Below are 13,747 nucleotides of genomic sequence, written 5' to 3'. Positions count from 1 at the left end.
ATCATGCTTCAGTAGTTCACACAGCAGTCCATGTACAAAACAAGTGTGCCAGAGTCAAGCAGTAGGCCAATGCCAAAGAGTAGAACAGAATGTGAGCAGGTCAGTCAGGCTTGGTTGTGGAGCCTGCCTGATGGCAAACCCGTCACAACAGACTGTCCAAGTCACTTTGTGGTGTGGCTGAATGTTCTCCAGCACAGAGAGGATGAGAAGGGTTCATCAGTATAGCATCCATGTTCCTCCTCATCCTCCCATCCGCAATCACCTCCAGGCTCCAGATTATTAACTCCAACTATGGAGCCAGCCTTTCTCACCAACTTGTTCAGTTAGAGTTGATGTTACCCTCCAGCAATAGGAAGAGGACACTGGCACTTAAGACTGGTAGAACATCTGCAGACTGCAGCAGCCTCTTTTAAGGACCACCTCATTTAAGGACCACCTGACCTGAGCCTAAAATGCGATAACATGCTTTATATTTTGGCTTCATGAGAATAAACTGTTAGTTTTAGGATATTTTACTTTCATGGCCCATGTGTTCCTCTACATTATACATATTTAATTTTTATTCTGATGTTTAAACTGAAGTTGTTCAATGTGATATAGCATAATAAATATACACACAAGCCGTTTTAACATTAATTTCAGACAACTTCACACTTATTCAGTTGCAGACATTCATACAGTGACATTACATGTAATGCTGACCTCCATTGAAGGATTATGAAGGTTTCCTTTTTTACATTTAGTGATTTGTAAATTTGTTTTGTAATGTGGCATTGTTGTCCTGTCATTGTCCTTTGTCTTGTCAATTGTTATTGTTCTATGTTTCATGAACCAATTCCTGTCCTACATACTGGCAATAAAGTGAGTTCTGAGCTGTCCAGTACTACAGTCCACTCGACACTGAGCAACTCGAATGGAAGCAGTGGGAGTTAACGGTACTGCCAGTGTGCTCTGACACTTAACAGATTCAAGATTTGTAACTCACTCATACAGGTACAAAAGCAAGCAGACAAATATTGGTGTGGTCAGACTGTGCTAACCACAACAATTAAATTATAGGGCCTAACAAGATATAAATGATGATAATATTGGATGTAATGAAAAGTAGAGATAAAGTAAAGTCATTAATAGTAGGCATACAGGTAAAAATATTTAGCAGAGGTTACAGCAATGACACCCCCTTTTCCTATTTGCAAGTGAAGTGCGTTTAAGTTACCATCATGATAGAATCATGCGTCACTGACCCTATCACTACTCTACATACACACTGCTGCTACTTATCTGAACAGATAAGAAATCAAACATAGCCACAAACATGGCTACAGGGACAGCACTGGAGTTGAAAAACACCACCTCAAGTTGTAAATTGTAATTAAGTTGGTCATGGGTCATAACCTATAGAAACACCCACATGGCAGCAGGCTAGAATTATGTCAGAGTTATACTGTATAACTCTATAAAGGACAGGTTGTAGCATAGTTATGTAAAGTAATTAGCTGAGGTCTATTATATAATATATGGTTTTATATATAACTGTTATATAGAGTATAACTATATATGAGCTAGCTCATAGAACCTAATTATACTCTATAACATAGAGATATATATAACTCTATACTATAGTTATATTTAACTCTAGACTCTAGATAAGAGAGTTATAAATAACTGTATGCTGCCATGGGGGTTTTCTAGGGTCATGGGAATACATCATCAGTAGAACCACCATCAGATATAAAAGTTGTTAAGTTTGTAAACAGCCAAAGATTAAAGTTGTTCTATTAATTTATATAGTCATATAATTTTTCATTACATCAATGGTAACTGTTCTTATTTACGCAAATCCATGGATGCGCAAATTAAGCGCAAAGCTGACACTCTGACAGCCTTTGCGGGTCGTCTTAAGTCTCGTGATCATCTAGCGGGCGATTGCGATTGGTTTGCGTTCCACAACGCTCCGTCTCATTGGCCACGCGAAAGGCCTTTTGTGTTTTCATAGGACGGAAAATGTCAGGGATGTCGTTGGTGTGTTGCTCATGTCGGCTGATTTGCCGGCAGGGTTGCCATGTCCGCTTATTATAAGCGATATATTGGTAGTTGCGGGTTGCGTTTTTTTGGGCTTGTTTCTAAAGTGTAGTGTAGTTGCTTTTTTGGGCTTGTTTATTCATTTTTGAAACATATTTTCATGTCACGGACCCCCAAATTAGTATGCATTTCCCTAGCCCTGGTCCAGAGCGTTAGAGAGAACTCACTAACGCTCTGGACCAGGGCTAGCATTTTCCCTAACCCCCATCTGAAAATTACCATATTTGTGTTGTTAGAATATTTAAAAAAAAAAGTCCAAATATTCCACATTTTATTTCATTTTCAAATAGCCAATGATGTACAATGTAGGTTTAAAGTGTTTCTTTTGGGCTTGTTTTCCTAGACCTGGTTTCTTATTTCTCTCACGCAACCTGGCAACACTGTGCCGGGGTTGGCTTCGGCTTTCGTAACCAGGTAGAGAGAGAATTTCTGCCCTGCTAGAATTTCCTCTAACTTACTTGTTCCTTCCTGTTGTGTTACTACGCTAGCTATGAGCTAGTATTACAAATTGGACTAGTCAAAACGTCTGTTTTAGATACCGGGGGATTAGTTAACTAAGTATTATACACACTAGCGACCAACAAGCTAACAGTTAGGTGAGGAAAACGTTAGCTAACAGCGATGGGCGAGGAAATCAACAACGACAGCAGCAGCACCATCAACACAGAGGACGTCTGTGCCAGCAGCACTGATGACGTTATTATTAAAGAAAACGGCGAGACAACAGAAAATAATGGTGTTACGTATTATACTCTGGAAGACATAAGAGCCCACAATCTCAGCAAGGACACATGGCTCATCATCCACGACAAAGTGTATGACATCACGACTTTCCTTGAAGAGGTAACGGATTCATTAAAGTAGTACGGAGGTCAATGCAGCTTAATTATTGCCTTAAATCAGGCCAAGGACCCCCCTAGCTGAGAGAGAGATTAAGCAGGGACCCCACCCCCACTACATATTGTATAGTGTTGCAGATTAAACTTTTTCATGGATTTCATGGATAGCTTCATAGACTTGTATGACAGCACTGTCATCAGTGTTGGATTCGTGTTAATGTGTATTTTCAGGCATTATCCACTTAAACCCTCAATACTTAGAGAACTTGACCTTTCACTCTGTACTTATAGTTTGCTCTTTTCCCCCTACACCAAACCTCTTTGCCGAAAATAGCCGATCTACAAGCTCACAGCGAAGCTTGTAGATCTGCTACTTTTGGCTAAAGTTCTCCTCAGAATAGGGATGCTGGGGTTCAAGACAAGTGGTTAATATAAAAAAACTGTAGTAACTCTGAGGACCCCCTAGGGGTCCCAGACCCCCTGCTGAAGACTCCTTCCTTAAATCTACATTCTACAAGCTAACTGTTTGGCTTGTAGATCAGTTATTTAAGGCAAGCGACCCCCGCCCCCGAGCTATCTTTAGCTTCTATAACTACTATCTTTAGTGCTATAAAGGGTTAAGTGTGAGGTCATATATGCCAGTGGTTCTCAAACTTTTTTGTGCAAGGACCCCCAAATTGATCATATATTTGGCCGCGGACCCCAAGCTGGAACCCCCCCAATGATCCCTAGGGGTCCCCAGACCCCACTTTGAGAACTAAATATATATGCCATACCTGTGCCACACACTGTTTTAATTTATTATACCACCATCATACTTCATTAATTGCATCACTGTTATGTTAGGCTAGTTCTGTTTTCAATGGGTAGTGTCGATAGTGGAGAGTCATAATATCTTAGTTGGTGGACTCATTTACCGTATTTGTTGAATTTGTGGCTGTGGTATGTTTTATTTATGAGTTACAAAATAAATACCATATGTTGTCCATCTATCTATCAATCAAACCTGCACAGTGTATGGATAAATACATTACACTAAATCATTTTGTTTAAAAAAAAAAATTGGACCATTGAAGTTGCGTCGATCATGCTTAAATATAAAGATAAGACAACTGAATCAAGTATTTGGAATGAAATCAATATTCTTTATTGTTACATCCCATTGTACAACTTAACCCATTTAGACCTGAGGCCGATTCTAAATACGCCTTCTAAATCCTGACCTAAGTTTTCTGAAAAACTTCAAATATTTATTAAAAAATCACACCCAGTGTGAAGTGGGCGGTGTGGTCATAATAGTGATGGAAGCTCACTTCCAAAAAAAATAGAAGTGCATAATCCTATTTATAGGTTATTAATATCATCATGTGTCTCGCTAGCCAATCACAGTGCTGAATAGAGTCAGCCAATAGTCAGCCAATCACAGTACAGCTAGGGGTGTACTAATGCTAGGGGTGTACTAATTATGAGCCAATCACAGTACAGCGAAGGGTGTACTAATGAGGTGTCCCAACCCCACTTATAGGGGCAGCTACACCTTATTGCCAGACCCAAGGGGTCGGGGCTTACATGAGGCTTTGTATCTGTTTCGTCCATACATGGGCAGGGGTCATTTGTCCTCCGGCACCCAGCCAAAAAAGTCTGTCCCCCTTTCATCCATACATGGGTATCTGTTTCGTCCATACATGGGCAGGGGCCATTTGTCCTCCGGCCCCAGCCAAAAAAGTCTGTCCCCCTTTCGTCCATACATGGGTATACACAGGCTGACACGTCATGTGAAGTCCGGCTTAGCCGTGACGTAGTGCATGTTTTGTACCTGTTTCCTCCATGTATGGAGGCTTTGTACCATGAGGCTTTGTACCTGTTTCGTCCATACATGGGCAGGGGCCATTTGTCCTCCGGCCCCAGCCAAAAAAAAGTTTGTGACGTCCCCTTTCGTCACGAACTATTCATGACATCATGAACTTCAGTTATAAAGTTCTTTGTAGGTGTGTTACATACTAGGACTTCATTCTGGGTCTGGCAGAACCAGGTCTCCTGGTCTTGTTTTCCTTTCATGTACTTTGGGGTCCTAGGCACTATCCTTACTATGCAATGCATACTTTGCATAGTGAGTCATTCTAACTAGTAAATATGATCCCTTTCTGCACTTTCAGCATCCTGGAGGTGAAGAGGTTTTGCTGGAGCAGGCAGGCACAGACGCCTCAGAAAGTTTTGAAGATGTCGGTCACTCCACAGATGCTAGAGAGATGCTGGAGCAATACTATCTTGGGGAGGTTCATATGGTAGGTTCATATGGTACTTTCAAATATCACTATCTGTAGCCCTGAAAAACTAAAGGCTAAAGTTGTAAAGTAGGCGCTAATCCACAATGTCTTGTGTGATGTACAGGCAGGGAATTCACTCATAGCTCTACAAGTATTGATGTTTTTGTCAGGTTTCCAAGGCTACTAGTTAGATAGATAGATACACACAGTCAGACAGATCTTTATTTGATCCAGTGGAGAAATTCAGGTGTCATCACAGCCCCACAGTAAGCAAGAAAAACAGGACAGGTACACGTAAGAGTAGTGGGATACAACTAAGAGTAATAAAGATAAAAGCACAGAAATGTAATAAAGATTAAAAAAAGAATAAATGGTGGGGCGGCCATAGCTGACTAGGTAGAGAGGTCGTCTGTTAATCAGAAGGTCGCCAGTTAGCCTCTCGGCCCGCCCAGTCTATACGTCGAAATGTCTAAGTAAGAGCAAGACTGACACTTAACCCCTAAAGGCCCTGACACACTGAAATAATCATTGACCAGGGTCCCCACGGTTATGGAATTCCTGGGAATATTTTGAAATGAGAAAAAAAACGTTTTCTAAAAAAACCTACTCTTCTTTCTGTCTCTCCATTCCGGATGCACTCGGGCCACCGTAAAGCCCTGCACCAAAGAGAGCTGTATAGTGGAGCTTAGCTCTGGTCCATAGCGTTAGAAGGAGTTCTCCTTAACGCTATGGTACTTTCGATTCTTTCCCCTCGCACCGCGGTAGCGCAGCCTCTCGTCTGTCGTAAAAATCAAAAATACGCTTTTGCTACTCACCAAAACAAAGACGGTTTTATGGAGCTGAAAGCCTACTCTACTTAGTGGGAACACTCTGAGCCCCCCACCTCACGTCTAAAATACACTTTTTGACCAGAAAAGAAAATATTTCACCGGAAGGAAGAATCTGGTCAATAGGAAAATTCCATTGACCAGATCTGTAGAGGGCACTGTGGAGTAACCAAAAACTTTTTTTCCTTCCGGTTAGATATTTTCTTTTCTGGCCAAAAAGTGTATTTTAGACGTGAGCTGGGGGGCTCAGAGTGTTTCCACTTAGTAGAGTAGGCTTTTCAACTCCATAAAACCTCTAAAAAAGTCTTTGTTTTGGTGAGTAGCAAAAGCGTATTTTTTATTTTTACTACAGACGAGAGGCTGCGCTACCGCTGTGCGAGGGGAAATAATCGAAAGTACCATGGCGTTAAGGAGAACTCCTTCTAACGCTATGGACCAGAGCTAAGTGGAGCTTATACTAAGTATTTCTCAGGATTAAGCTACTAGTGAGATTTGTACTTATGTTTGTAGTTTTGCCCCTCAGTGTTATAATGGGATTTGGGGTTTGACAAAAACACAAAACACTGAAGGTTTGTTTTCCATAAGAGAAATTTACTTTTGATCATTTTTCCTACAGGATCTCATTAGGCCTCCTGCCTTGATTTTCTCAATTTTGCGAGACAGCTAAACCAAGACAGGCCTCCAGTAATCATAATCATACTGCTTTTTGCACAAGAGGAGAAATTGTGTTTTTGTTTGTTTGCATTTGCATGTTATTTGCTCTCTGAGATAACAAATATGGTCATTATTATTAACTTATATTTGCCCTCATAGGATGACAGAAAGAAGGAAAAGCCAAAGGTAAGCTTAATTTTATGTTCATGCTATACCTTAGCTGTCACCTTTACTATACAAGACAGTGAATTATTGAATTGAATAAAGCTTTGTAACATTTCTTGACAAAGTGGTTTGTTGGTAGTGTCATATCCAATGTGTATAATTACGTTAATCAAAGCTGGTTGTGTTTTGACAGATTACCTCACCAGCTCAAAATCATACTTAATCTCTTTTCACATAATCTTTTCGCCCACAGGATGTATATATCACAACTTCAGGAGAGTCCAGGTAAGGCACCACAATGACTATCCCAAATGCATATCTTAATGAATGGCCTTAATACCAGTCATGTTATTTTGGTGTTCCTGGCTCAAAGAGGCTTTGTTCTTCTCTTACTGTAGCTCCTGGACTACATGGGTGATACCTGCTATTGCTGCAGTTGCTGTAGGTCTCATGTATCGCTACTATGCGCTAGACCACAACAAGTCCCCTTGAGTCCAGGGATTCTATTCTCATCTCATTCTTTCCATCTGGAGGCCTTGACATGTTTGACCAAAACCTCCTCACTGAACGTATACGATTAAGGAGTATCTGCATCCTTTGCACCAAGGAGGGGAAGAGAGACGATAGATGAAATACTCTTAACCCCTTCTTCTACTACGCAGAGCTCAGCTCTAATGGACAGTTGAGCAGTTCAATATCGATCTGCCTACACCGTTAATTTGTATTGCTTTCTCACTATGCCTTTTGTCATGATTGTTCAATGGTGTCTTCAACTTGTTTATTCAACTGTGTTTGTTATGTCTGGGTTAATTCAACATTTTTATGCAACTTTCCAAGTTTTATTTTTTATGGTAGTGTAGTTAGTATGCCATACACCAACTCAATGTGAACAAAAGTTAAATATTGAAGGAAATACAAGTATATTGGTTGTAGATTCAGGTGTGGTATTTAAAAGGCACCCTCGTTACAAGCTACTGAGTTATAACATTTAATGTATGTTTTGAGTGCAAGAAAAGTTTTTTCATCTTCACTCTACAAAATAACTTAACTACTCATCCAAAAGAATGGTCAGTTCCTACAATGCACATCACAAGTTTACGGGTGTAGAGTGGGTAAGATTATTTTCTGTATGCTGTTCTGGTATCGGCGATGTCCATACATACGTATGCATCACTCTGTAAGCAGTCTATGTTCTTTTGACAATGACAAATAATGTGTTGTTTAGGAAAGGTATGTTCTAAACCCCTCCATTTTTCTACAGTTCTATATTCAGGAATCCTACTGAGTTATAACATTTAATGTATGTTTTGAAAGTTTTAGTTGAGTGCAAGAAAAGATTTTTCATCTTCACTCTACAAAATAACTTAACTACTCATCCAATAAGAATTGTCAGTTCCTACAATGCACATCACAAGTTTACGGGTGTAGAGTGGGTAAGATTATTTTCTGTATGCTGTTCTGGTATCGGCGATGTCCATACATACGTATGCATCACTCTGTAAGCAGTCTATGTTCTTTTGACAATGACAAATAATGTGTTGTTTAGGAAAGGTATGTTCTAAACCCCTCCATTTTCTACAGTTCTATATTCAGGAATCAAATGCTTAATTGTGCATGTTTACCAGAACAGAGATGATAGTAAAAGTAATATATAAGCAAGCAAGCAGTTATTTTCTTGACTACATTCTAAACAAACAACTTTGTCTCATACTATGCATTACCATTACAATAATTGTTACTACATGTAATATTAAAAAAGAGTGAATGATTAATTCATACCCTTGAGTTAATAAGCATTTATTTCACTAGTCTGATACGTTGTTACACATTTGTGTCATTGTTATACAGGCAGTTTGAAAATGTTGCCAATCATCTTTCTGTTTACACAGAGCCATTGAGGACGATGTGTAAACACTATGACTTGTGTTTCCACCATACTATGTGGTTACTTCAGTTGCTTAACCACCAAGGAATTGTGACAACCTCACATTTAAGTCTCATTTCATATACATTACCGTATATGAAAACTGTTTTGGCATTCGACACTTGCTCATGGTCGAATGGTCCTGAGATTTTGATTTTACTGAAAGAAATTATGAAAATTATACATTTTGTATTCTATTTAACATGATAAAAACCAACTAATTATTGCATAACGATAATCAACATAATTTTAAACTCATTCTGTTACCCTCTGTTCTGACAGTCGACTGTAGTTTTATAACGATTCAAGCTCAAAATTAGATAATGTCACAAATTGGTAGGTTGTCTGTTTAGAAATCCCTTGATGGTTGCCATCTCAGTGCATTTCTCACTGCCTTTCCTTTCCAGCAAACTTATAATAAAATTATCATTTAAAAAGCATTATTTGCAGTGTGACAGGAATTGATGCTAATATTCTTAATGCAACATGGATACTTGAGATGCCTGACAACTCCACCATAACGTTCACCAGTAGAGCAGCCAAGGCATCCAATAACTAAATTATAAATGCTTTTTACAAACAATTTTGACAAAACAAACGACTGTCCTGACTCATTTTACCTTAAAAGGGAGAACAGATGTATTTCCCCCCCATTGTCATTAGTGATCATCTCTTCTTGATTAATGAAAACTCATAACTTTTGTTTCATTTTAATATAGTCCTGGCTGCAATACCAGAAGAGTGAACAACACTTGACTTCAATAATGTTCCCTTTTGGCACTTACAGTATATGTTAAGAGGAGCAGCCAGGTACATTATAGTGATAAAAGCCTTTCACCACTGCATCCATAAGAACAATCATGTTCGTTATATGCCAAGCATATCACAGAAGGCACAAATTGACACATTGATTCATCCATCATAATCAGTTCTATCATATATAAAATATGAACATATTGTTGCAAAACACAAGATAGTGAAACATCACAGCTAAAGCTCAGTTCATTGGAAATCCAAATATGGCAGGGGAATAGCTCGTATAAAAGTTCAGGCCAAATTTCATTGTAATTATGTTGCCATGCAATTTCAATACAATCTCAAATTTATATAACGATGATGCTACAAAAATTCTGATTGCAGAATGTAATTCTGATTACTTGATGTTAAAGTTTGCATTATCCAATATCACAATCATGCTAAATCAGTTTTGGACTTAAATTTCAAGTTCATTCCTGTCACCTGATCATTTTACTAACATGAACACAAGATGGCACTATATCTTCAAGGAAATTGTATTACACCACCAGTGTTTTCATTTAGCTATTGATGGAAACAACACTGAATGGTACTATGCACTTGGTTTATCTGATGTATGCACCACATTAGATTTGCACTAATATATTCATCAAGGAATGTAGCAGGAATTTAGCAGTATATCTTCAGGGTTCAAGCTCTTACTATTCCAGGATTGGTTTTTAAATATTGAATGTCTGTAAACTGTCTTCTTATCTCTGTAGTCTGTCACTGGTAGCCTATAGAATACACAGATAAGGAAACACTGGACAAAACTGGATTACACAGGTAACTGGCTAACAAAATTGCACAAGTAATTAGACAACACATCTCTCCTAGGTAGAATGTCTTTTTCTGATTTACATGCTGTGGGATTCAAGAGAATAGAACAAATTAGCTCAATGTTTGACCTGAGGTTAAATCATTAGTAATGTTTTCTCTGTATCCACTAAATTGTTTGGCAAGCATTATAGCAAAACAATTATATATAGGGAAAGAAACTGCTACCATAAAAGATATAAAGCCTTCATACTGTGTGAGCATATGAAGCCCTACTCTACTGTATGACAGGCATCAGTCCCCATGGCTCAGTTGTCACTTATAACTGCAATCTTCCTCAGGGTGAGCTGAGGCTGCTAATGTACAGTCAGTTTAGTGCCCTCAAGGTCGGTCTCTGTAAGACCTCCACCATCTGGAACAACATCAATGGGTGTTGTGGTACTGTGTGTGTGAGTCAGTCTTTTCATGGATGACACGAGGATCACACAAAAATGATAAGATCACGTTCCACATCTAGCCACATGCCCACTGACACAATAAAAGTAACAAATCGATGTAATCTATACATGCATTGGGCATGTCAAAAACCAGGGGAAAAAGGTGATCTAGTTGCTCACAACACATCACGATGAGATGCATTGTGAGCTTATACACTTGTACATCTGTTATTCAAGAGAATTGCACCAATGGGGCTTCCCGGTAGCTTACCAGTTTGAGTTCATTTCTTTGATTCTGACTGGAGACATGTGTTGCATATCATCCCCTCTCTGCTATCTACATTAAATAAAGCAAAAGGAGAGGTGTGGTGAACCAATATGCAATTAATTCAATATAAATCAAGAACATCTAGCTGTCTTCTTATGTTCTTAACCACAAAACAGGAGGGGGTCTAGTATAGAGCCCTGGGGGACTTCTGTCAACAAAGTATAGAGTTTAAGTGGTTAAATCTACATATCTGGGGCTCACCAGTAGATGACTGGATAGTGCTTTGACCACATAGATCTATGTTGCATGTTCTCCATCTCTGTCCTCAGTTTATCTACTGTGCTCTCTAAGCAAAAACTATTAACAAATAAATAAATAAATACACATATTTTTAAGCTATTTAAGCAATGGCACAATATAATTCAAATTATTTGTCAGATGTAAAATTACTCAAAGTAAAAACTAAGGATTACCAAACATTACCAAATAATTACAAATGTTGATCAGATGATCAGATGTTGAGTTCTCTTACTAAACATTTTTTTGATGATCAGTTGTAGTATAATTCCAAGTAATTGTCTATGGCAATGCTTTGATTGTAATAGTCACACCCCATATAATATCTAAAAAACAAAACATTCACTGACAACTGACACTTAAAAGGCTCCAAATGGAGAACTCTTATGGAGCTATGAATTCTGGGATCACAATCATTTGAGATTCTATTAATTTATGATTGACCACACGTATCCTATATACTTCGTTGACCGGGGTCCCCCAGGTGTCTTTACTTGGCCCCCTTCTTTATTTTTTTACCTCTACACCAAATCCCTTTGTCGAAAATAGATCTACAAGATCACAATGTGTTGCAAGGTGACTACCATCCCAGAATAGGGATGCTAGGGCTCATGTGGTTAATTTGACTTCATCACATCATGCATATATTAATCACTTAAACCCCAGCATCCGTATTCTGGGGAAAACCTTTGCAGAAAATAGCCGATCTACAAGCTTAGGGTGCGCTCCCACCGCACTTATATTTTACCTAAGGAGCGGAATCTGCCAATGCTTTGTCAATGCAAATGCGTGGATTCTGGGAGAAAATGCTCAAGACGATGAATCCACGCATTTGTATTGACAAAGCATTGGCAGATTCCGCCCCAGAGGTAAAATAAGTGCGGTGGGAGCGCGCCCTTACAACACGTCTTGTAAATCAGCGATTTTCAGTGAAGATATTTAATGTAGAGCAAAAACAGAAAATACACTAGTATAGTCCTGAGGGACTCCGGGTCAAAAATAGGGTTTAAATAGTACAGGAAATCAAAAATGTATACTGTATATTGAAAAGAATTAACAGGAGTTCTTTGTATCATGGAATGAAAGTAACAACAACAGTCACATGGCCTTACATATTTCCTTTTATATCCCAGCTTCACGGAAATGTACTACATACTAGGGCTGAGCAACCGAGAATATATCAAAACCAATATTTAGAACCAATAACCAACTTGGAACCGAATAATCGAGAAGCAAGTTTTAAAAAACGTTTATGTCAACGAATCGACATGAAAACATTCTACGTTTTTTTTATAATCGACTAAATCGATTGTCTGATTAACCACTTAACCCTGTATTATACTTCGTTGTACAATGGTGGCATACAAATATAGTGAAAATAGCCAATCAAGCTAAAAATGCGCTGCATCGCGACGCGCTGAGCTTGTAGATAATGCTATTTTATATATATTTAATTATAAACGTTTTAAATAATCGTGATTGATTTGAAGTCATATCGCCGAGCCCTAGTACTGCATACTAGAGGGCACTCGTGTGTTATAAGAGCACTAGGACCAAACACAAGGCAGCAGCTCATGCAGTGATGTGCTGCCAGGGAACAGCTTCATTAAGTCCTGGGGCTCATTAGCATACGGTGTTGCTCTTTACACACATTTTGACAGACAAGAGGCAGCCCAGCCTGTGCCTGAGGTTTATCAGATTAAAAAGGGCAGATTGCGTTTGCATGAGATTTCTCTGTACAGTATAGCAAAGGTTTCTCTAGCCTGGTTCCAGACCATAGACCACCCCGCCCACTCTCTGAGTGGCCTCTTGGTCTGGTGTTGTAAATGTGATCCTAGGATTTATTCGGTACAAAATGTATTGTCCAATTTGAGTCGGAGTTGGGGGTGGGGATCCCTTAGGATTGGTTTAGGGAAATTCTAATCCCCTCCCCCTTGTAATCGCCTACACTGGAGCCAATGTCAGACTGAAGCGCCACGCAGCTTCAGTCTGATAATCAGGCTAAGGTTTCTCACGTCTATGACACGGTTTATGCAGTTGAACATACTATAGCCAGCAGACATGCACAATACAAGTGGACATATAACATGTGTATGAGTATTTACACTAAAAGCTATGCCTTTCCATGTTTTCTATACCAAACAATAGGCCTACATTGTTGAATACAAAAATCTTACACTGTACAATGCATTTCTTTCTAGCTACACATACAGTACATTGAAGTCAATGGCACAATTCTTTATTTAACATATGTTTCAGAAACCAATACATTATCAAACCATTTTTTAAATACAATAAAGTCAATAGAATAAAGTATAATTTATGTACAAGTCAATTTACAAAAGCCACTCAATAGTTCACATTTGAGTAAAAATTATGTCTTCCATGTTTTTGGCAATATTTTACAATTACAGT

The 13,747-nt window shown here is 38.8% G+C and overlaps 1 protein-coding gene across 1 annotated transcript; it reads left to right on the top strand.

Annotated features, from left to right (window-relative positions):
- The first annotated feature begins 2,471 nt into the window (after positions 1-2,471).
- Positions 2,472-8,610, top strand: cyb5b (cytochrome b5 type B). Its single transcript, XM_080424365.1, has 5 exons — positions 2,472-2,925; positions 5,078-5,206; positions 6,829-6,855; positions 7,088-7,119; positions 7,233-8,610. The coding sequence occupies exons 1-5, from the start codon at positions 2,704-2,706 to the stop codon at positions 7,324-7,326; spliced, it is 504 nt and encodes a 167-aa protein (XP_080280491.1). The 5' UTR covers positions 2,472-2,703; the 3' UTR covers positions 7,327-8,610.
- The last annotated feature ends 5,137 nt before the right edge of the window (positions 8,611-13,747 follow it).

This window comes from Gymnoscopelus braueri, assembly GCF_963280865.1.
Source record: "Gymnoscopelus braueri genome assembly, chromosome: 1".
NCBI lineage: Eukaryota > Metazoa > Chordata > Actinopteri > Myctophiformes > Myctophidae > Gymnoscopelus > Gymnoscopelus braueri.
Note: the sequence above shows the minus strand (reverse complement) of the source record. Positions and strands in the feature narration are given on the sequence as shown.